Below are 25,436 nucleotides of genomic sequence, written 5' to 3' on the forward strand. Positions count from 1 at the left end.
TGGTATAACTTTAAGTTTGCACATACGAACAAAAATACTGTAAATTAAGTAGAAGGCAAGGATGGATCAAAACCATATGTTTGGGGAAGAAGTGGGGGAGAAGTCGTGTTGAAGGATACAAATTGTTTTGAGAGAGCGTAGTTTTAGTGGTATTGATATGGAAGAAGTAACCTTCCCACAGTGTTGTTTGGTGAGGATACTTCCCTTGGAGTTATAAAACTGAATTTCAGTTGGGGTAGAATCTACTACGTCCATCATCTGGTGGGAAAAATGTAGTGTAGTTAGATCTGTATATATGTATATTGTATATATACAGGGATTTGTATATATGTATATTGTATATATACAGGGATTTGTACATATGTATATTGATGTCAATACTGGTTCTCGTGATCTTAGCATCATCTCCTGAGCCCTTCCTCAGTGCCTGGGCCTCTGGAGTAAATACTCTTGTCCATGCCCTTAGAGACAGTGCCACAGGTAAGAACATGGATTCATCGGTTAGATTGCTTGATCTGAAATCCCATCTCTACCAATGACGCTTTGTACGATCTTGACTTAGTTGCTCAGACTGTCTGTGCCTTGGTTGTCTCATGTGTCAAACGAGGACATCCTAGTGCCGACCTCATAGCACTTTGAAGATTAGAGGAACATAACACAGGAAAAGGCTGAGAAGAATAGCTGGCACAGTGAGTATTCAGCAAACGTTAGGGTTGTCACTTTATTCTTATTCTTATACCCACAAAGAGGCCATGCCACTTTCCTCCATTCCTCGATGCTAATCCTGCTGGTGACTGGGGATTGCTCGTCCAGGAAGCCTTCCCTAACCCTCCTAGACTTTGTGCCCTCAGAGCCCGCTTCCACTCACAGAGCTGTATCGTGTTGGATGACAATTGTCCCTATACTTGACCTTCTTCCCCAACCAGATTGTAAGCTCCTGAAGGTCAAGGAGGTGCACCCTGATGCCTCCCATAGTGCCTGGAACAGAATAGGTGTTCAACAGATGTTTTTTGGATACATTAATAAAAGTTTAGTTAACTTACTCAAGACCGCAAAATTGAACAAGAGCCATGTCTGACTTACAAAAATAAATAATAAGCTGTAGAATATATTCGCCTAATAATAATAGATTAAATTATGACTCAGGACTGGCTATTACTTACGGGATATTGTCCAAATTTATTGCATCCAATTTGGGCCCCATCATCCATTATTGCTATCATCTAGCGTAAGCACTCGCTGTCTCCCCTCCCCCAACATATGCGCTTGGCTCCCTGGCCGTAGGAACATCCTTGCTGATCCCTGCAAGTGCGTCTCACATTTTCATCTTCTTCTCTCGGGCAGTCATCAATATTTATTGAGCCTACAGTGAAGAGGTCTGTGGTGCTCTAAGGATACAGACATGAAATCAAAACATGGTGACATTTGAATTGGGTCTTGCAGGGGTGAATCAAGTCTTCTCGCTAGTTCTTTAAAGGGTGTTTTTGCTAGACTATGAGCCCTTGAGGACAGGGGATAAGTCGCTATTTGTTCCAAGTTTGTATGTGTATTACTTCGCTCATAGGTTGGCATCAACAGATGTTTGTTGACTGAATGAATCAGGCTATAGAGAAAACTTGAAGTTTATAGTTAGAGCACCTTTGCTTCTCCCTCACCCTCTCGATGGTGGTTGGAGCCTCAGAATTGGCCATTGAGCTTACTGACATTTTCAAACGATTTACTGTAGAATAGAGCAGAATGCTGTTGGCTTCCCCAGCTGTGTCCAGAAGGGCTCCATGTTCAAATTAGCTACAAATCATGCCCCTCGTGGTGTTGTTGCTAATGGCAACACTGAAGGCCAGAAGTGCCTATGTTCGTGAAAAATATTTTATTTCAAGTGCTCCTGTTTACCTCTGACAAAAAAAAAGTGCTTTTCCTCTGTCTCAATCTTTGAGCAAGTAAACTAAATTAATCACACATACACATGCATGTACACGCATGCATCCATGCACACGGGTTCTCACCTGGTCTGTGACCATTCTACAACCTGGGAAGATTTTATAGATTTCCTAGTGTGAAGGATAGAAATTGAGCAATTGGTGATCACAAAATAGAAGGACTTCAGTGCGACCTGGCACTGGGTAGCTGCCCTTGGCTCTTACTTTTGGAAGAATGACAGGTATTCAATAAAGTATCAGAGTGATTAGAGAAAAAAAAATGAGAGTGAGCTGGAGGAGCTGCCCTTCTTCTGAACAAGCAGCTGAGACAAAGGCATTCATTTTAATTCCTGGTTGGTTGTCAATGTGCAGCCCGTTGCTTAGTTTTGTTTCCTGTTTATTTTCAGAGTGTTGTTGGTTTGGTTTCGGCAATAAGGACTTGGGTCATGTTGGCTCTGTGTCTCTTCTTATTTCACCTGCGTCCTTTCATTGAGAGCAGAGAGCAGAATGAATATTTCCTTTCAAGCTTTACATGTTATTTTCTATCTCTGCGGAGTTTGTAGACCTTCAGATCCACAATGATGTTGTGAACAAAATACTACTTATGGGATTCCCAAGAGCTTATTAACACTGAGCATATCTTCTCAGCAACAAGAGGAGGCCAGGGAGTCTCGGCCAACTTGTTCACATACATGTACAGACTGATGAGCCAATATCTGAAACCAAGACTCTTCCAGAAAGTCCAAAATGTGTATTTTGTTTTTACAGACCATATGTATGAGCCCCCCCCCCCCCGCAACAAAATAAAACAGAAGGTAGAGAAGTTCAAATAGAACTAATTTTTAAAAATCAACTTCTAACTATACTATCTGAACTCGATACTTGGGTAAGGGTGAAGGAGAGAGGGCGTGACTGAGGTTGAAGAGGAATTTGGAAAGAATTGTAATAATCTGGCTTGTAAGAATTTGCATTCTAATTATGGAGACAATAAGCCAGTTGTGGGCAGAATTGCGTAGTATTAAATACCTAATGAAATCCATAAGAACAGTGTTCTACACCAGGCAGTGTTTTTCACCAAGGGACCCCTTCTGGAGGGGTGTTCAGAATGTGTGAGGACGCTCTTGGACAAGGAGGGGATATTGCTGGAAGTCAGTGGTGGAGGTGAGGATGCCGAGTGTCCTATAGCATACAGGGGAGGTCTGAACATGGGAAGGAGTCCCCCCTCAAAATGCTGTGGCTTTGATGAGAAACATGGAAGAAATTCCGAGAACTGCAGTGCTCTGACTTTGCTAAAGCTGAGTGTAAGATGTACTTGCTCCATTCTGTGAGTCAAACAAAGATTCTGTTCCCTAAAATGAAGGAAATGGTCTGCATCATAAAGTGCTTCAGTGATCAAAGTCAGTAAAGTGAAACATGTCGATCATTCTCCTGCCTAAAAGGGCAAATTCTTTTAGCATTGATTTAAAGCAGTAAGGAATCAAGACCCTTTCTTTAATGATGCTTTCTGATGGCTCTCCGTTTATATTGAGGTGAGGAGCTAAAATGTGGAGGCCCTGGACTCGAGAGTAGTTCATCTCAAAACAGTATTTCTATATTTAATGTTAATATTGCTTATGTTGTATGTGTTTTTATGTGACCCAAAGTATTTTCACATTTTAAAAAAATTAAATAGTTTTCATTTGAAAAATACTGAAAAACAAAATTAGATTTCTAAATACCTATTTTCTAGAACAGGCGGCATGCATTTAGTTGCCAAGAAGAATTTTTAGCACACTGAAGTCTTTAATAATAAAGGCCAAAAAGAATAAAAAAACAAAACAAAACAAAAAACCCAGCCACTTTTAAATTTCCTCTTTCTCTAAATATGCCTATACATTGTTTATTGAGAAATTAGATAAAATTTGATCAGTTGAAAAACAAATTGACCTAGGGTTCATTTCTAGGTGTATCTACAGTTATCACCCCCAAAATGTAAGGCCGAAATTTGTGTCTCCATATGTAGGCCAATGCTTGGCCCATTTGGATGGCCACTGTGCATTTAAAGAATAGATTTACATTTAAAATTATGTCAGGAATTATAAATAATTATGTTTTTATAAACATACTTGTAAATAAGTATAGAACTTGATTTCTAAAATTTAACTCTGTTTCTTAAAATGAGGGATCCTAAGTACTGTTATGTCTCACTTTAGAAAAACCTAAGAAATGCCAGAGGACTTGCTTTTAATGATAAGCTTTGTGTTACTTGCTTTAGAAAATACTTTTATTTTGACTCAAAAATTCACTCAAAATTACATTGTCAACATTGTTGTTTATATACACAACTTTTCTGTGAACAGCTACGTTATCGAGTACTCCATGTCAGAAGAACATTGTTATTCCTACCTGTTGTTTCTTCCTGAAGTTTCCTACAGAATTCAAGATCTAAGATATAAACACTATATTCATTATTTATAAGAGCAGCTACTGTTTTTTGGACACATTCTGTGTCTTAGGTTCTTTGCTAAGCATTCTAAGCGCATTCTCTCACTGTTCCTAACAAACCATTAGTTCCATTTTACAGATGAGAAAACTGACACTTAGGATATTTAGGTCCCTAATTTCCCTACTACTGTCTGTTCTGCTATAGTATTTGTAAATAATACCTTGCAAATACAGTTTTGAAGGACAAGATAAATGAACCTGTTGAGATATTAATCCCTTTATAAGAGAAAAGAAATACATTGCAGGTTTGCCTTGATTTTTACTTGCCTAGAGCTTTTGGTTTTTCTGATCACAAATGACTAAAAACTATGAAACTGAATGTGTTTGATAATTTTTTATTTTAAATTAGATACGTAACTTTCTTGAAGTCCAAAAGTAAGTGTGGAGAAGCTTGCTCAGTGAGGCAGAAGCAGCTTCATTTTGAGCAAACTTTCATAAGCGGTGGTAATAACTTGCTGAGAAGAATGGACACTGGCAGGCTGAATCCTTGGTTGCAAGCTGACACTTTGAGGGAATGTTCTTAGCAAAACACTCACTTCAACGGAAATTAGGTCAGCCTTCTGGAACATGTATCATGTATACCTGTCACCAGCAAGACCCAGTCCTTAAAGTGAACTGAGATCACAAGCCATGGTCCCTTCTGCTCTGTGTTGCAAAGGGCGCTCCAAACCAATAGTTCTACAAATATCTGAGCTTGGCAGAAACTCCCACAAAGCCAAAGCCAAGGCTCATATAGTTGCTGTGGGAATTGAATTCCTTAATACTCTGTTTATAGAATTTTGAAACAGCAAATGGATTTGGTCTGTTCTGAAAAACAATCCGTCCCATGGCTTGTTTGGAATATCATCTAGAGTCGCTATAGAAGGATGTAAGCGGACAACCCGGGTCTGATTAGGAAGCCAGTTTCACCAGTCTCTGTTTGTCCCATACCACCCAGCCAGGTCGGTTTTCTGCCTGACTCAAGGTATTATTTGCATTTCAAAGAAAGGCCACCTCCTACGGAAGCTAAGGAGTTGCTCAGTTGATATAGAAACTAGAGTAGTTAGCAAAATCCAGAGCTGGAGGAGTTAGCAAAATCTGGAGCAATCGCAGTTAAGACAGAGTGTTTGGTAAAACCAAAACAACGCAAATGAGTCATAACCCAGTGTCCTTTCAGTAATCATGTGGCATCATCCTGGTGGTTCCAGAGCCGTGTCAGCAAGTGTGAGTGTCGTACGGAGGAACTGGAGACTGTGCGTCTGTCAGTTGAGGAGCTTTGCGGCTCAATGAGTGTCACCCATTGAGAGTCTTGCGGATTGAAACGCCCACGTTCAGCAAGCAGTCAAATCTCTCTGTCCTCTGGGCTGAGTTACCTTCTCTGTGAAAGGAAATAACCTTCTTCACATGCTCTTGTTGGGTACACACACCTGTAGACCGCACTAAAAAATTGCTAATGAATATGTGAAATTGGTTGAAGAAAAAGATACGATTATTGAATGTGTGTGTAAGAATCTACGTGTGGACTCAAGAAGAATGAAAAGAATGGGAAAAAATCAGTATTTCCTCTCCGTGCCTCTTTGTCGTACGTGGGGTGAGGACCCACCACGTGGTCTACGCCGTCCAAATGGTGGAATTAAAAAGGTGAGAAAGATACAGTTCGCTCTCACTGAGCTCTCATTTGGTTGTGCGCGTGTGCACGTGTGTGTCTGTGCGTGACACACCCTTAAACAAAAGATAATCATACCCTGTGAGAGACGCCACAGAAGTTATTTTGAAACTCAGGAGAGGAACTCAAGAACGTAAAGAAGTTTTGTCTGTGAAGTAGGTTGTAAAACAAACTTTGGTTTTGAACCGTATCCCTAAGAAGGACGGGCCTGTTAACATAGGAAAGCCCAGAAGACTTGAGGGGCTGAAGAGGAGAGTGGCTATGGAAGACATCTACCGATGATTTCTTGCTGGAAGAATTAAAAGAAAAAAAAAACCCCAACTTTCATTATCACACCCTATTAAGCCAGGACCAGGAAACAATTTCTAATCAGCACTCCGATCTGGGCAGAGATTGTGCGGTCCTTTGTATCGGGCCTCGGATCCGTGTTCTCTATTCACACATGCTCACTTCCAGCTGTTGTCATTGAAATCCCACATAATCTTTCAAGGTCAAAGGGCAGTCACCCATGGCTGCTGCAGTTAAAAGGTTATGCTGATTTCTGTTGTCAAATATTGGCCCTTTTCTCTTCCAATCACTCCCATTCTACTTTTTTTAACAAGAAAAATCCAGCCTAGAATTGTATTACATGACTTTAAAGTCTTAAAAGTGTTTCTCCATTGTGCTAACATGACATGGCCTGAACAGTGTAATTCATTCTGTTATATTCACAAAGAATTTTCTGGTACTTCTAAAATACTTTGTGTTTGTGCTAAGCCAGCAAACTTCAAAGTATAGTGGCCCACACGTTTTGTGGCATGCTGTAGTATCTGCAGAAATGTGTAGTATAGAGTCTATAATTTAATAAATGCTGCAAATTATGGCATTGGTAATTAAGTAATTGCCGGATAAGAGAGCAAGAATTGTACGAAGCAAGTGACTTTTAAAAAGATGAAAGCTCTTCGTCTTTTGTGGTTCTAAACATTAAGTAATTTTATTATGTATTTGGAAAGCGACATCTACCTGTTTGTAATTTTCTTTTGCTTCTTGTAGCCTTGGACAGGAATGGCAAGGATTCTTTTAGAATACATTGCTTCAACTCATCGATGATTTCCTTTCCGTGCTTGGCGAACTAACATCAGCGTCTTAAAATTAGCACATGGCCCCTGGTCATCTTCCTTCCTTGTCATTGCACGCGTCCTCAGGTGGTTTATCAAGCAGGGCTCTCTGTAATGTTTCACAGCCATGTGAATTAAACCTAAAAACGAAGAACAGGCCAATGCACATGAAGGTTTTTTGCTGTTTTACGTCCATAATCCAGGGTAGCCTTCGGGTGGTCCAGTTTCATGTCTGTTTCAATTAAGGTAATCAGTTTCCAATGTATTCGGAGAATAAATTTCCTTATTTTTTCTCCAGTATGTGTAAGAGTTCATAAACAGAAACTGAAGCTGTTACAAAGAGTTTGATCTGTTTGTAGATTACCAGTTATTACTGTCCAAGTTTAGAGAAAACTTTGATTCAGAACAAAAAAACAATAAAGTTGCTTAAATAAACCCGTTAGTTCAAAACCAGGTTAATTAAAAAATCCTTTAAAAAAGTACTTGTAAGTCCATTAAGAAACAACAAAATTAATCTTAAAATATTTATAAAATGCTAATTGTATCATGCTAATGATACTGGAATTTACTTCTGGTAACATGAAGCAAATTAAAAAAAAATTTTTTTATGGTGCTCCAAAAAGCATTCTGTAAAGCAAGTGTTTCTCTGTTCTCGTACACAACTAATTTGTAATTGGGTCTACTTGCGAAGTACCTATTTCTGCTTATGCGAGCCCTTAGAAATGTATGATTCTAAATGTTTAGGGACAGTGGGGAAATTAATTTGTTGACATGACAAAACTATGAAAGAAAGGATATTTAGCCTAAAGGAGAGAAAATTAGGGGCCGAGGGACTATCATCAAATACTTGAAATGTAACAAAATAGAAGAGAGATTAGATTTATTCTGGCCTGTTCCAGAAGATAAAATTGAGGTAAAGAAGAGAAGTTACAGGAAGGCAAGCATATTAAAGGAATTATTATTTTTTAAATCAAACTTCATTACTTTATTAAAATCCTTTGTTACAACGATGATTACTGTTACTAGAAGATCTTTAAGATCTCTTCACTTCCATTTCATTCCATGTTGTTGTGCATTCAATGTTTCTAAACATGCAAATAAGTAAAAATCGTTTTTCATTTTTTATTTAGATGTTTTGCTATCTGTTAGACATCATCCTTTAATTAAGTGCTTAATCCTTGTAAACTCAAACTCATAAACCCTCTTTATGTGAAGCCACTGAGCAATCAAATTTAATGAAATACTACTCTTCCCTTATTAAGTGCAGAAATTGGTGAAAAGATGTGATAAGGCCTTTGGGTTAGACTGAATAAATCAAGTCTCTGGTATTATATGTGATGAATAAAGATGCAATAATGTTTATTATATGAAGAGAACTAAATGAACCTGTATTCTAATCCTAAATTCTGCCGCTAGCTGTGTGACTTTCATCAAGTCACTTAACCTCTCTGAGCATAAGCTTCCTTTTCTATAAAATCAGACTATGGCCAACTACACAGAGTTGCAGCAGGAATTAGAGTTAATATGTCCAAAGTGCACAGCACAGTGCCAAACACATAAATGCCAGAAAAAGAAAAGCTACACTTTTGATAGAAATTAGTACTATCTAGAGAGCTTCTGGGGGTAAATTTTTCAGATAGGTAGCCTGCCTTTATAGCACCTGTTACTGGCTTGATCCATTTTCCTAATGTAGATGTGTTAGAATGATTGCAAGTAAAGGTGTGGAGTGTCCTTGCGCCTCGCATGAAAGTGTGAATTTACTCAGAGTTCACATTCTGGGGTGCCTGGATGGCACAGCGGTTGAGCGTCTGCCTTCGGCTCAGGGCGTGATCCCGGCGTTATGGGATCGAGCCCCACATCGGGCTCCTCCGCTAGGAGCCTGCTTCTTCCTCTCCCGCTCCCCCTGCTTGTGTTCCCTCTCTCGCTGGCTGTCTCTATCTCTGTCGAATAAATAAATAAAATCTTAAAAAAAAAAAAAAAAAAAAGAGTTCACATTCTACTTTCCCCTCAGCACATTGGTACATAAGCCAAATGGGGAAGATAGGAAAGGGAGCAAAACAATCTCTCTGAAGAATGATGTTTGCCAAAAACAAATGGTATCCTTGTCAAGTTATTTGGGAAATCATGAGTTAAATAATATTAAGAAACTTTGGGGTGCCTGGGTGGCTCAGTCAGTTAAGGGTCTGCCTTCAGCTCAGGTCAGAGGATCGAGCCTGCGGCTGGGCTCCCTACTCAGCAGAGAATCTGCTTCTCCCTTTACCCCTCCTCCCTGCTTGTGTACTCTCTCTCTCAAATAAATAAATAAATAAATAAATAAATAAATAAATAAATAAATAAAATCTTTAAAAAAATTTAAAAATAACATTAAGAAACTGTATTTATTGCAGGAACTCTCAGAGGCTTTGACATGTAAATATTTTTTGTCCTTCTCCAAGGGTGGGTGTGATGGTGTTTTCTTAATTTATTTTACTATGGAAATCTTTATTTTACATATATTTGTGTCTTTGTTTTTATTTGCTTGTTGTGGGGCATTTAGGGGGACTATTGTACATCACGCATTTGGGGGAAGCACTGATACGAATTCTAATGTGGAGGCTAGAGCATATCAAAATTTGGAGACTAGCAAGTGGGACATCCTGGCTGCCACATATAGAGTATATATTTAGGTAGCATTGGAAATACACCTTAAATGCTGGAAAGGTGTATTAGAGGACAGATTTTGAAGGGCTTTAAATAGCTGGCAAAGAAATCTAAACTTAATTCTCAAAGAAATCATGAAAGACTCATGGCTTTTTTTTTATCAGACAAAAGACACCAACCATCCCTCCATTCTCTCCCTACTGTGTTAGTAGATTAACGTGGAGAGAAATGCCTAGCAGGCATCACAAATTTATGTGCCTACAGGGGCCTTACAGATCATTACATAAATGAAATGTAATAAAGAGTGTTGGGGAGTGTGGCACATTTTTAAGCTCATGTCCAGTTTAAAAACATCCATAGTTTTAAAAAAAATCAGTACTATGCCAGCCAAGCAAAATATATTGGCAGACTGGAATTGGTCTGTGGGCTGCTAATTCGTGACATTTTAGATTCTAAAGGGAAAGGTTGGCACTTATGTTGGTTAAGGTAAGTAGTAGGCTGCTGTAACAAAGAGAAAAAAATACAGTGGTTTAAAGTACAGTAAAATCTTTTTCTTTTTGGTAACTTTTCCAGATAGGCAGGCTAAGTTGGCAGGGTGGTTCTTCTTCACATTGTCATTCAGGGTCCTGCGCTTTCTCTGTCCTACTGTTCTGCTGTCCCATGGGCACTGTCTTTGTCTTCATGGTCGAAACTGTTCTAGTCCATAAAAAGAGGAAGAAGAGTGCCTAGGGCAGGAATTTCTTTTCAAGCAGGTCAGGTAGAAGTCGATTGTATCACTTCCCTTCACTCCTGAAAGAGGCTGGGACTTTTGGTCTTTGCTGTCAATCATGGATACGTATGGACAACCAGCAGACTGGGCACAGGACATTGCCATAGTCTCCAGAAAGATCTTTCCCAGAAAGATCTTATAAAAAGACCCAATTTCAGATTCATTACTGAAAATTTTGGTGTAAACATCTTTCTAAACTGGGAATGTCTTGCCCTCCCTCTCCCAACAATAAAGACCTTGCACTATGTTTTGCCGAATCCCCAGGGCCTAGGACTGTGCTTGTCACATAATAGGCATCCAGTAAATATTTGATGAATGAAAGCAGTAAACCAAATATTGACTTTATGGATATGGCGGAATAAACAAGCTAAAAACACAGATTAAGTACCTGTATTGAATAATAAATACCTGAGCAGAGCAGGGAAATTGGGGGCGACAAGAAAAGGAATCAGCAGTACTTAAGTCCCACGACACATACTTCTAAAATCTCTTCTTGACTCCTCCTCCTTTTCAGCTAAGACTTTGTTATTCCCATACTAGAGACCATTCCTTGATGTGTTGTGATAAACCAGGATGACAATTATAACCAATTATAAAGTACAGGTGCATTTATGACACCTCTTTTCACCTGAGAATCTCAGAACACCTCTTTCATATTATTAGTTGACAAATAACATTTCTTTGTTTTCCAAATTCTCGGACACAACTTTCTAGATATAGAAGTATTATAGCCATATCGCCAGTCCAGCAATGTATGTCAGTCTTTTAATGCTTACTGTAAGCAGACTACCGAACGAAATTCCACCATTGTAAAGATTAATCACACAAACAGAACATCTATGTTATTTTTATTGCTACTGCATTCTTTTTAGTATCTGTCCAAATTTTTGGCATTTGTTGTAATATTAGGAATTATTCTAAAAACAAATAATATCCCATTATCAATGAGTGACAGAATAAATAGTCAATGTACAGTCATTAAAAATGGGACCAAAATTTTAGAATGTGGCCTTAATGGACCACCCCATCTTTTAAAAACCTGTTTTCTAAGATATTGAAAATTAAGAGGACAGCAGTAAGGCATCCCTGGAGGTAAGCTACTAATAATTTCCATTGTGCTTTAGAAGGCTACTAAAGCCAGGGATCCCAAGTCACTCATCTGGATCACGAAATAAATATTTATTACACACCTTGACCAAGTGGTTGTGCTGGGCCCTGTGGACGGTGCGGGGTCGTGAGATAGAGCCGTGCCCTTGCCGGCTTTGTTGTAGGAGGGCAGGGCTAACACAGACAAACAAAGAGGTCCCACAGAAGGCAGACAGAGGTAGACGAGCAGAGCAGAAGTTCTACTCAACAGTGTTGACGGAGCACACCTAAAACGTATGGGCTGCGGGGAAAGGGAAAAGAGAAGGAGCCACGTTCCCTTTCCTCAGGTGGCGCATAAGCCGATGGGACGTTTGTGCAAGGAGAAATTAAAATTCCAAGGAGCAGTGTGATTAAGGTAGGCTTATCTTTAGAAGGATGAGCATGTGAATTCTGTGAGAGCAGCGCCCTCAGGACTTAACGCAGAGCCCGCACATCACAGGCCCTGTCCCGTACTTGTGGGAGGTAAGTGCACGAGAACAAGGGGCCCGTTTTCCTTTCGAGTAGCTCAGACACATAAGCACAGAAAGGCCTGGTCATTGGCTTGGCTCTTCCTGGCGATGGAACCTTATTTACCAAGGGGAGAATAGAATAGAGATGCATGCTTGCTTGCTTGCTTGCTTTTTTTTTTTTTTTTTTTTTTATGAAATGACCTGCGTGTTGCAGTTTGGCTGGATCCTCATAAGCCGGATGAGATTTGATCATTTAGAGCTGAGAGCTCTTTGCTCTCCCAACAAGGACAAACAAAAATACCATCGAGTGTGTCAGTGCGCCTCCTCGAATAGGCCCTCTGCTTCATGGACACTCAAACTGCCCCTCAAGGCCAACCCTCGGATGGTTTGTCCCAAGCTGTTACTTCCCCTCGACCTCTGAACAGTTCTGCAAGGTTACCTGTCTCTCTGCAAATCGAACTTTTTTCCTTCCCTGCTGTTTGAGAGGTAGATAGATGTTCAATCCGTTCGTGAGATGAGATTTGGTTCCCATATAATGGCATTTTCTGTAATAACTGCTGATATCATCGAGGTAAAGAGAACTGCTTTTCCTAACCACCCATAAAAGAATTTGGCTTTTTATGTTTCTGCCTCTCTTAGAAGGCCTCATCTCCCCACTGTGAGTACGATGGACTCCAGGGTATTGAAATCTGTACTCTAATTGGAAATTCATTGAACATGATTTCAATGAATGAACTTTTTTAGCCATTTTATATCAAATGAGAAAGGATCTGTTCCTCCTTTCAAACTACGATACAGTTGCTCTTGAATGGTAGCTCAGAACTGGAGAGACATCACCGTGAAATCTGGGTGTTCAGCCAAGGCATACTCAACAAAACTATGTTTTGCACTCATTTCTTTTCTTTTTTTTTTTTTTTAATATTTTATTTATTTATTTAACAGAGAGAGACAGCCAGCGAGAGAAGGAACACAAGCAGGGGGAGTGGGAGAGAAAGAAGCAGGCTCCCAGTGGAAGAGCCTGACGTGGGGCTCGATCCCAGAACTCCGGGATCACGGCCTGAGCTGAAGGCAGACGCTTAACGACTGAGCCACTCAGTCGCCCCTGCAATCATTTCTGAGAGGCTGTATTCAAAATGTAAATCTTGGGGCCTTTCAAGGATGTTTAATCAGCTTTCCAACTGAGGATCTTTTCATGTGAGCACTGAAGTTCAGAGTTACTGAAATTGACCTTTTTTTGGTTTTCTTTTCCATTTTTCTCTCTCATCTTGCAATAAAGTAGAACACCCAGATTAGTGTTATTTCCCTGAAAGTCATTTTTATGATTTGGTTTGTGTTAGCAAGAATGAAATATTAATCTGCTCAAGTTTGCTTAGTAATTACATTAGACGTGTCACTTTTTCCATCATTTCTTAAGTTTCATTTCTCATTGCTTTCTTCCTCTCGAGTTCACCAGTGGGTTTCCAAATAATTGGTGAAGGAACAAAACCAGTTTTGTAGTCCCTTAAAGTTACATGAAGTGTTTACATGTACCTTTCCCCGGGGACACATTACAGATGAGATGGTCACATCAGGACTTATGAAATCATTCTACTTTTTATTGTAATTTTTCTGATTATGGTACAGTTACATATAGTCCACCTTCTAAATTACATGCATTCTGCTAAAGTCAGCCTGAGGGAACAGGTTGCCCAGAGGACAAGAAGGATCCAATCATGATTTTTACAGTGACTTTGTTGGGATCACACAAGATCCTAATTTAAGCTTGGGACTAGACTCTTTTGGGGGGGGGGGGCTTATGTCCTTTAAATCATGCTGCCCTTTAATTCTGTCTTAGTCCACCAACATAGGAACCACAATCACAATAGGACAACCCCTCAGGCATTTCTCATCAGAGAACCTGATGTCACCTTCTTGATTGGGACCTCCATTCTAAATGGATTGTCTTTTCAGTCCTTGTCCTGTTTAGTCTGGAGGGACCATTTGGGTTGTTCACTTTAATAGTTTTTAGATGTACATTGGCTCCATTTGAGTTCAAACTGTATTGCTAGAGATGAGAGAGAAGGAGAAAGAGACAAAAATAAAGTTCTGTCAACATTTCTATAAAAAGGAAAATAAACATCCTTGAGCCCAAATTGGGTTGTGTTCCCTTAGAGACACCCCTGGAGTGCTTACTGCGTAACAGGCACTGTATTAGGACCTGGAGGCACAGAAGATGTTCTTTCTCAAAGGGCTCACAGCCTAATATGAGAAAAAGACAAAATTACAGTTCAGTGTGCTGGGTCCTAGATTAGACGTATACTCCATACACCTGGTCAGTATTGAAAAAAGACAAAAGAGTCTTTGCCAGCAGTGCAGGTAACCAAAGAAGGCTTTTGATAGAATGACATCAAAACTGAGTCCTAAAGGACGAGTAGGAAGTTGGCCAAGCAAAGAGCTGGAAGGACAGAGACATTCCAGGAAGAGCAAACAGTGTGGAGAGAGGAGTGAACCAGGACCATGGTGAAGCAGGTATGCCCTTAGGCCCATGGCGTAAGGCCGGAGAGGGAAAGAAGAGATTTAAAAGAAAAAAAAATTAATAAGCGGGAATGCCTGGATGCCTCAGTCAGCTGGGCATCTGCCTTCAGCTCAGGTCATAATCTCAGGGTGCTGGGATTGAGTCCTGCTTTGGGCTCCTTGCTCAGTGGGGAGCCTGCTTCTCCCTCTGCCTGCTTCTCCTTCAGTCTGCCACTTCCCCTGCTTGTGCTCTCTCTCTTTCGCTGACAAATAAATCTTAAAAAAAAAAAAAAAATGAGCATAGGGTGGAAAATAGAGGCTATGTCAAGGTGGTATGCCATGTGATGGAATTTGTACTGTTCCCCAAACTCTGTGGGGCTCTTGCAAGATTTCTGACAGGGCAGTGAGCTCTGAACACATTGGATTTATCTCGGATTCTCCAGCACCTCACTCTTTACTACCACAGGGCCTTTGCACACACTAATCCCACTGCGTGAAGAGCTCTTTCCTCCTCTTCTCCTGGCTCTCTCCTTAGTATCTTTCAAATGTCAGCTCTTAAGAGAAACCTTCACTGACCACTCTTTCTAAAGTGTTTCCTAATTATTTTCTTCATTTCATTTACACCATTTATAATTTTTAAATAATTCATTTGTTTTATGTGTAAATTCCCTGAAAGTGGGAACTGTATCTTGAACCCCTAGTGTAATGCCTGGCTCATGGTAGGTGCTCAATAAACATTTGTTGACTAAATGGCTAAGCCTTCAGACCTGTCTGTTAGTGAGACAGCTCCGGCTGTAGAGTAGGCAGTGGACTAAGGAGAAGCCAGGACTGAAAATAGAAAACATAGTTAGGAGGCTGCCCCATCAGAATGGTGAGAATTGGGAAGAGCCTGAGCCACAGACCTAGGGAGGGGGTCAAGGGGGGGGAATGGAGATGTGCTTGGAGTCAAGAAATAGTAAAAAATGGAGTCAGTGAGGATTAGCTGGATGTGGGTTTTTGTAAGAAGCAGGAGTTAGAGATGGCACCAAAACATAAAAAACAAGATGGTGGTGGATGGTTCAGTGAAGTAGGGAATTCCAGAGCATCAGAACAGGTTTTGGGAGGAGAAGAAAATGAGCTTGGCATTAGACATGTTGAGTCTGAGGATACCCATGGCTATCTGGGTAGAAATCCTGAGAATATTGAGAGAGCTCTTGGCAAAAGACAAAGATTTGAGAGTCATTGGCCTATAGAGTCGTCCATCCACTCATTCAACAAATACTCTCTTACTAACTGCTTTTCGCAGGCATTAAACACAGTGGTGAATGAAACAAACGTTATTCTAGTTTTCACAAATATCAGAGTCAAGACTGGTAACTGATACCGTGGAAGCAGAGGAAGTAACTAGGAAATTTGTGCAATTGAGCACAAACCCTGGAGAAACCACATCTAAGAGGTGGACAGAAGAGGAGGGGCAATCCAGAGGTGATACTGGAATGAATGCACGCAGGTGTTTCCCCCTCCCGAGTCCTTGCACCACACTAAACTTAGTTTTCAAATACAGTGTTTTTGGCGGTGCGATTGAAGTACATGTGTTCACATTCACTCTGTACAGAAATTCCTGTGAAGTTGTCCTTAAAGTAAGGGATTTCAAAGGTTGGAACTGAAGCAAGTATCGGCCCACAAGCAAGAGCCGCAGACAGCAATGAACAAGAGCTGGAATCAACCCCGAGTTTCCCATCAACTAGGCATTTCCTTGCTCTCGCTAGATGTGTTTTAAGTCGAACTTCATGAGTGCTGTGGTTGGATTTCCTTTGTAATAGTCTGTGGGATTAATGTGGTGTCAACGTCACAATAGAAAGAGATGTTAGAGTCGGTTTTGCCAAGACCACTTTAGAGAATTTTTATTTATTTGCTTATTTTTATTTCTTAGGTCTCTTTATCCAAGAGACAACGCCTCAGGCGCTTACCAAATTAAAGTCATCCAAAGACCTGGGCGGGGGTTGCTTTGAGAGGTGAAGTTTCTTAAGCACGTCTTCAAATGAAAGTTTGCCATTTTACTTTATAGAACAATTTATAGGGATGCCTGGGTGGCCCAGTCGGTTAAGCATCTGCCTTCGGCTCAGGTCTCAATCCCCAGGGTCCTGGGATCGAGTCCTGCATCCAGCTCCTTGCTCAGTGAGGAGCTTGTTTCTCCTTCTGCCTGCTGCTCTGCCTGTTTTTGCTCTCTCTGACAAATAAATAAAATCTTTTTAAAAAAGCAATTTATAGTTACTGCACGTTCTAAAAATTAGAGCGGTTTTATCTAAAGTATCATAGATTATATTTGATATAAAAATTAACTGAAAAAATAAATTCAGCAAAAAAAATCTTTCTTAATTCTAATGCAACCAGAAAAAGAATAATTTGTAGGTACCTTTATAATTCTCCAAAACATAGTGATTTTGTTGCATGTGTTTATTTGTGTGACATTTAATGAATCTATTGGTGTGTAAACTAAACCATAGGTAAATTTGCCTCCCCTTAGTGGTGGGCAAAATCTGTTTTTTGTCAGTAACATAAATCCTATTTGTGGACTATTTGTTATATATTCAGATTGACCTGTTTTCTTTTGTTGCATTTCTTAAAAGTATGTTTCTTTTTTCAAAGAAGAGTTATTTTAAAAATCCCTTCGGCCAGCTTCTCCTTTGGCCCTACTTTTAAAGGAGGTGATTATGCTATAGACACGTCTCAACTAGATTTGATCTATCTGCGACTCAGAATCAGAAAACTTGAGAAGCAGAGAAGGAAACGACATATCCTAAATTACGTATTCCTTGCTATTTATAAGTTTTATGTTGCTTAATGTACCATAAAAATAAATAAGCAATTGATAAGAGATGTAATATCAGATATCTTAAAGGAATTAAGTATATCCAGCAAAAATAAAGCACATGCAACATTCAAAGATTGCCATGTCGAATCATTGGTTTATTTTTTCTCAGAAAAAAAAGAGAAAGAAAAGACTCAACCCACCCACTCACAAAAAAACCCTCTTGTTCTCAAAACAAATCTAAATTTTTATCTGTGCTCAGAAGAATTTGTTTTCATGTTTCGAGGGTTGGGGCTTGCTTTTTCTGGTTTGGCTTTTTCAAGATTCACCCTGTGGTGCCTCTGAAAATGAAGAGAACATCTTTAAACCTTGTTTGATTTGAATGGATGGATTAGCTAATGCTGATCAGATGTTTCTTTAGAGAATACTGTTGAAAACCTGTTACGGAATTTAGGTACCCGGCTGATTCCTAGGTAGGCAGGCTGTTTTCAGCCCAGCTGTTAAGGTCTCGGAGGTCAGCCAAGGTAACCATTTATTTTAAATCTTCTTTTGTTTCAGATTTCCTGTTGAGTTGTGTGTTGTTTTTTTTTAAACCATTTCAGAAATCACCCAGTTGTGTCATAGCTTTCCATAGCCCCCAGATTCAAACCAGAAAACCAGCTATGTAACGAAATGACTGTCCCCTCCCACGTCAACTCTAATACAGCAGAGTTTGAAATTAGACATTGCCCTTTTTAATCACAATGAAACTAATATTTAGAATTCTGTTGTGCGATGTCCTCTAGTTATGACGCTGTTTCTTTTGTTTTTGTTTCCCCAGGACATTTGGGCTTCCAGGACAGTTTTGTCACATCAGGTGTTTTTAGTGTGACTGAGCTCGTAAGAGTGTCACAGAGTAAGTATAATTTTGCTTTGATTTGGTACAGATTTGCCTTGGGTTTGTGCTGTCTGCCTAGGCCTCCGAGAGACATAAATAGCTTTCAGAAACCCTTCTCCATTCACCCATTGGAAGAATTTCGCCACGCAGTTTATTTGACAGCCAAGAATTTAAATCAGGAAAAATTAAATATCATTTTAATGTGAGACACAGGGAAAGAACTGAAATCCTGACTGTCTCACATATTCCCTACTTTCTAGTGTGAACCTGGTTGAAAAAATTTCTGAGGCTTCCCTGGTTTCTAAGAAATTCTGCATTTTAAAAAAATTTGTTTTTGACCTTTAAAGAATGCTAATGCCCTCCGCCTGAGTGACATGGCATAGCATGATCATTACCAGCTTGTCAATAATCACCAACAACAGTGAATTAAGAGTACCTGTCACCACCCTGTTGCATTGATCAAAGGGGTCATTGATTGTATTTTTGCGATGACATAATCCAGACAGTCCAAGGAGAACATATAGGTTTCTCCCCTCCTCTCTCCCTCAGTCTGTCTCTCTCTTTCTCTTTGCCTCTCTCTCTCTCACACACACACACACAGTCTTGCCTTCCCTCAAAAACATCTCTTTTTTAAAAAATTTAAATGCATACCTACAATGACGATAGTGTTGTGGGTGCCAACAAGAGGAAAATATAAATAGCAAATATTAAAATTTTACTCTTTATTCTCCTCCTACTTCAAAAGACTACTTGTAGATAAACTTTACATTGTTAACATTGGTTTCAAGCTGCATCAAATCCTTTGTGGAATGAGGTGGAGTAAAAATAAATATTTTCATTTCAAGTTCATACCCCCCATTCACTGCATTACAGTCTCGCAGGATTGACTGAGTACCACCAGTCCATCTCTGACACGAAGTTGGGTCAAGCAAGCCAAGCCATCCCAATCTCACAGGCTCAGAGTCTGTCTGTTCTTATTTCTTAAAGCTGGAAGACTATTAAGTATCCAGAAAGTGGGATATAAGATGGGAGCAGAGGATCTGGAATCTGAGGGATAGACAAAAAAAATCCAGCGACTGTTGAGCATTCACTGTCTGCCAGATGCTATGCTGTGTTTTCATGTATGTTGCATAAATTAATTTTTGCAATAAACTTGTCAGATAAATAATTACTCTCATTTTTACAAATGAGTTAAATTGTGGGTCTATTTAAGTCATTTACCCAAAGTCAAACAGTGCGTAAATAGTTAAAGCTAAGTCTGTGAATGCTAGAATGTGTACTCTTACACGGGCACAAGGGGACTCGAAGAAATGGACAAGGTGGCACGAGACAGGGAAACTAGGGGGAAGTAGCTATGAGAATGGGCATTCTGGGAGGTGGGACCCTTGGTTGATGCTGGGGTGTTCTAGTGTAGGGAGGTGGAACCCTAAGGGTTGAGGCATTAGGAGCAGGATGGTGTGAGTTGGAATGGAGAAGTGGCTGCCATGTTATTAAGTGTGCTTAGAGTACCAACCAGTGAAGAAGAGACGAGATGGCCTTGTCCCAGCCCCAGGATATATGTTGCCTGCCCTCGCACAGCTAGCTAGCCAGGCATTTGCTATGGACAAATAATGCATTCATCGATTAAAAAATTTTTTTTCACTTTGTAAGACTTTTAAAAAGGATCGCTATCCCACATCTTTCTTGTCGTTTTAATAATAGTAATATGATGTAGATGATACATAGATATATATATATATATATATAAGTGTCATAATGGCATTACAAGGAAATACATTCATTGAGCCCTTACTAAACATAGCCTTAAAGAGTGAAGGGAAGATCCTTTTAGCTCTAAGATTGGAGCACCAGACCTTTTTATTCTCCCCTGGCTGCTGTACTGCTTTTATTTTGTCCTCACGACCGTCGGTGCTCCAAGGCCTGGGTGTTTTAGAGAGAAGGCCCACGCTGTACAGGACCATCCCCAGAATCATGTCCCTCTTCCACTTTCCCTATGTCCCTTTAAGATCTTGTATCCCAAGGCCTATCAGTTCCAAGCTAGATTAGACCTCCATTCAGTCTACATAGCATGGTTGCCAAGCGAATTCTAAACCTGCCTTCAAGACTGCCAGAGGGTATGGACAGACCACAGATTGAATTTGCAGAGGGACCTGGTTTTGTTTCCTGTCCCCATTTAGGGGTTCTGTTGCTGATGCCTGGCATCGTGAGTGTCCTTCGGGTCTTGAATGCTTTTCGATTCTGCACACTGCTGTGTAATCGCTGTAGGACTCACTCACACATGGCCTCGTGCTGACTAAAACTGTTTGGCAAGAGTGGGACTGGGTTGTGTCAGCTAAATCATGGCTTCAAGCCAAACTGCTGTCCAGAGCCCCTCTCCCTCTTGCAGATCTTTAATCCAGGTTTGTCAGGGTACGTGTCACAAGACCACCTTGGCTGCCAGGGTAAGGATCCATCCCCCAGCTCAGTTCTCCGCACTCACACACCTTTCCGAAAGACTGAACACTCAAGCCACAGGAGGAGTCAAAATCCTTAACCATTTCTTACAGCCCTGCCCCCTTCCCCAAGTTGGAAGAGCTAAGTGTCCATGTTAGAGGCGCAGTGGACACTTTTTACAAATGAGTGGGGTTGGAGGGTGCATTGTGCAACCTGGAAGTAGAAATAAGCTCACTGGCACATAAATTGATTAAATGTATAATGTTAGCCCTGTTAGGAGCACAATACTAATATGAAAAATTATAGTAGCTAGCATTTATCAAGCATACAGTATGTATCAGGCACTGTGCTAGGCACTTTCTAAACATAATCTCTTTCAGTCCTCCCACAGTTGCTGTTATTGTCCTTTTTGCAGATGAAGGAGACTGTGATGCTCAAAGAGGTTAAGAAACTTGCTCTTTTTACTTTGCTGTGCTCAGCTAGCTGACTGCAGGCATTTTTGTCATGACCTCTCCTATAACTGCATTACAGAGCTAAACAGAATCCAGAGTTTCTGTGCTTTAATTAAAAATCATTTCTTGTTAGAGTTGATAAACTTTTAGATTATTAATCTTTTGCATTAAAAAAAGGTTAAAGCTATTTTCATATAAATCAAAACAACTAAAATACTTAATTAAATGTTTTCCCCCTGGATTTGTCTTCAGTTATGATTTTTTTTTAAATGCATCGGCTTTATGTTTTAGAGCAATTTTAGGTTCTCAGTGGTAGGTTAACAGAAAGTGCAGAATTGTAATAGTACCCCTCCCCCCCAATACAGTTTCCTCTACTTATTAACATCTTTTGTTAATGTGGTATATTTGTTACAAGGAAGGAACCGATATTGACACATGATTGTTAACCGGTCCACAGTTTACATTAGGGTTCATCCTTTCTGTTGTAGATTCTGTGCGTTGACAAATGTATCCATTATTGCAGTGCCTACAGGACAGGCTCACTTCCTGAAAAATCACCTTCACAGCAGCCCGTCATCTGCCCACTCCCCCAAATTATCACTCTTTCAATGAAGAGGTCAGCCTTTATCTGGATGTTTTTAATGGCCTCAGTGTCTTTGAATTTCTTCCACTCTGTTGCACATTTCTTCTTAACCCCCTCTTATTTCTCTCAGCCCCACCCAGTTCCCCCAGTCACACTTATGACCACATATATGGCCTGGAAATGTCAAACTAACGGTGGCCGTAGTTTGAGCATTTTCCCTCTTCCTGAATCTTTATATGCAATTTGAAAATTTGCTAATGTAAATATTTACTTTCCTCGGGTTTCCAGTTAGTTTCTGTTTTTCGTTTTCCTCCTTTTAAATTTAATAGAGGAGGGAGGTGCGATTTCAGCATTTCCTCCTGAGGATTCACCGAAATAACTATGTGCTAAGTTTGTTGTTTATAATCGTGTTGCTACAGGGTGGCAATGGCAGAGAAGCTCAAGAGAAAGCTGCTGGCTTAGCTTCACACGTTCAGAGGTGAGGGTCAGACGGCGAGGTTGCTTGACATTAAATTATACTGATCAGATGCATGGAGCAGTAGAATCAGGGGCTCCCGCAGCCGTCTCTCACTAATTCCCCTCTCACCCTTGCCTCTTGCCTACCTACCTTTTCTTTCTTTCTTTCTTTTTTTTTTTTTTTTTTGCATTATCTAGAGTCCGCAAAAGGCAGGAAAGCGAGGTCTGGTTCTCTTCCACGCAAAGAAAGCCCCGTAGCCTGAGAGCAGATGTCTGTTCGCGGTTCTCCTACCTTCCCTCCCCCTGTGACAGGGCCATCTGAAAGTCGTTCTAGTTATTTATTACTTTGTTCCAGGAGAGGGTCGGGAAGGGGGAATACAGACCACTAGACACTGCGCCAGAGGGAAAGAGAGGTCTTCTCTGCTCTGGGGGAGGGGGTTCCCAAGTGCTAACAGTGCGGCTGGGAATCACTGACGCTGTGTTCGCATAATACTGTGAGGAAAAAGACAGGAACCATCTGTTGAAATGGTTCTTACGTGATGCTGCATTTTCAAACAAAGCCTTCAGAAGCATTTTCAGATGGGTCTCTTTCCCATGAAGCCGCCACAAAGAGAGCCCACTCGACTAGCTGCTGAATGACCCCACTTGGACGGTCGTCTCCGTCCTCACCCACGCCTGTTTATTTTGCACCGGTGGGTGTTTTCCTCAAAGTGTGTGCTTTGAGGCTGTCAAATAGCCTTCCTGGGATGAACCCAGAAAATCCTCCCGAAAAATCCACTGCTTCTGCCCATTTCCTTCTAAAGTGCTGACTGTTTTACTTGAAGTTGGTGGGGTGACTCTGAAACTTTAAATACTTCACTGGGAAAGAGGAAAACCGCAAATACACACAGGCCATTGAGGCCATTGTGACTCTGGCCTGGCGGGTTCTAATTTTCTAGCAGCGGTTTGTACACCCGAGCGGGCTGCAAGGGTTAAGTAAACTTCGTGGCTAGGGATGACTTCATGGCCCTGGAATTTGGAAAAGCCAGGGTTCCCAGCGCTCTGTGGCCAGCCTCTGCGTCTTTGGGTGTAAAAACCACTGTCAGTTACCCAGACGGAATTTTTGGTTCCTGTTGCCCTGCTGCAGAATCTATTAAATCCAGCAGCTGAACGGTCCTGGCTCGGCCACAGAGCTGGGCTGCTGGGTGGCTACAGGATTCCCGAGCTGTTTGTCAATGGAGGGGGGAGTGAAGGGAGCCGGGCGGCCGCCTCAGCCTGGCATGCGGTGGCACCCTAGTGGCTGTTTTCTGCCTTCCACATGTGCTCTCTTCCTGTATTTTCACACAGGAATCATCGTTAGGATCCAAACTGCAGTTCATTTTTCAACTTCTTTTTGAAGTCTCTAGGCCCTTTGTGGGACTTTGAGTGCCCATCTCCATGCACTTGGGTTCTCTGGCCAGTGATACAGTAAGAACCGCTGGCGACAGTCTACCCTGACGTGTTGGAGCGAGGACAGCAGAATTAACTCGGCTCCAAGGTACAATAGGAAAATGAAGCTCTTTGATAGGAACAAGCCCAAACTTGGAAATTGCAAAACGTTCTTGCAAAGACGGACTCATGAGGAAATTGGTAGAGGGTGAGGGATGCCAGACGTCCAGTCCTTTGGGGCGCGATTGAAAGGAGTCGCAGGATTTTTAGATCTTGGTTAAAAGAGAGAAGATCTGAAACTTTCTTTTCTAAACAAGCGGCCTGTTCCGGCTCCTCTGTGAAGTAACACGAGAGCTGTGATCGTTGCGTGGAAATTAATTGTAAAATTAATATTCTTAAGCAAGCTCTTCTTTCGAAAGAAACCATTTGGGCTCGAGCATTAAAGGAAGAAACAAAAAGATTATAATAAAAAATAGACTGCAGCCCTCACATGAACAGTGGCTGTGACCTTGCCTTTTGTTTGCTGTTACACAATTCAATGGCAGTCCACTCAAACTATGCTCTCGATCAATATCCTATTAAAGCAGCACAAAAAGTCTCCATAAACTTAGTGGTTAGCTATGTTTATAAATGGAACTCGGCATAATTAGATGGTCAATAGCAGGCTCTACTAGTAATTTTAAAATGAACATCACACATTTTCTGTCTGTAGAAGTCAATGGCACCTCTTCCAGATTGAGGGTATGGTGTGCTGCAGACAAAAGAGCGGGAGACCCTCTAAAAAAATCATAATGCCTGTCTCTAAAATGCAGTTTTTAAAGAAAATCTGTTGAGTTATGGACTAGAAAAATACTGATTGGCCCTATCATTTTTTTCCCATTTTGCCTGCCTAAGCCACCTTATTCTGAATACATTATGACATCGCAAATGTTTCCTAGTTTTAATCAGCCCCTCGTAGATAAAATAAGAAATACTGCCATACTCTTAGGAAGAAAAATGTCAGTCTGGCTGGCTTAATTGAGTGGGTTTCCTCTACTATAATTCAATAAATTTTCAAAATAAATACTGAAATTGAATTAGATTAGAAAGATGTTTTGTTGTGTAGTTTTCTTTTCTTTTAATTTTCCTGACATATTTGGGGTGACGATTTGGACAGTAAAGCCGGCGGCTAACGGAATGGACTGGCAGTAATAGAAATTTTCACCGAACTGCTCTTTCTTCTGAATCCCAGAAATTAAAACTCTGGTGACAAGAGGCGTATGACATCAGCAGATCCACTAGCCAACTCGATGCTTGAAAGTCCCGTTTTTCCTGTTACACTCTTCTTCCTACAACCTTCCTGGTTAGAGTCGGTAGAGAGAGTTCTCATGGCAGCTTCTGGGGCGGGGGGTGGGGGGTCCGGCAGGCTTTTGTTTTCTCTTCTTAGCTGAAGCTCTTGTTAAATTGAGCAGACCATGAGCATTCTTATTTTAAAGATTTGACTCAGAGAGAAACAAAGCCCGTAGCACCTTGATGTCCATACTAATTTGTTATCATGATCTCTATTCATATATTCATCTATTTCTAATCTTTTCTAGCTAATTCATGGGTTATGCGTCCTAAGAGTAATACATTCTATAAAATTCATATCATACCATGGTGGCATGGTATCATAGTCCAGGATATAGAATTGGGGATCTGGCTCTGCCACTCACCAACTGTTTGACTTTAGGCAATCCTGAACCCCTCCCAGCTATGTTCTTCTCATAGATAGCAATCATTTGTTCAGTCAACAGATATTTATTAAATACCAACTATG

General features: G+C 40.6%; 1 protein-coding gene across 6 annotated transcripts in view; it reads left to right on the forward strand.

The window, feature by feature from the left end:
* The window catches only part of NFIA (nuclear factor I A), a 367,611-nt gene that overhangs the window by 223,762 nt on the left and 118,413 nt on the right, over window positions 1-25,436 (forward strand). For all 6 annotated transcript variants that reach the window (XM_087865942.1, XM_087865944.1, XM_087865945.1 and 3 more), the window contains one exon: window positions 18,251-18,325. In XM_087865942.1, coding sequence (XP_087722068.1) covers window positions 18,251-18,325 — 75 coding nt within the window. The remainder of the gene's footprint in view (window positions 1-18,250; window positions 18,326-25,436) is intronic.

The sequence above is a fragment of the Ursus americanus genome, chromosome 12 (assembly GCF_024610735.1).
Source record: "Ursus americanus isolate L20-20 chromosome 12, mUrsAme1.1.p, whole genome shotgun sequence".
Lineage (NCBI taxonomy): Eukaryota > Metazoa > Chordata > Mammalia > Carnivora > Ursidae > Ursus > Ursus americanus.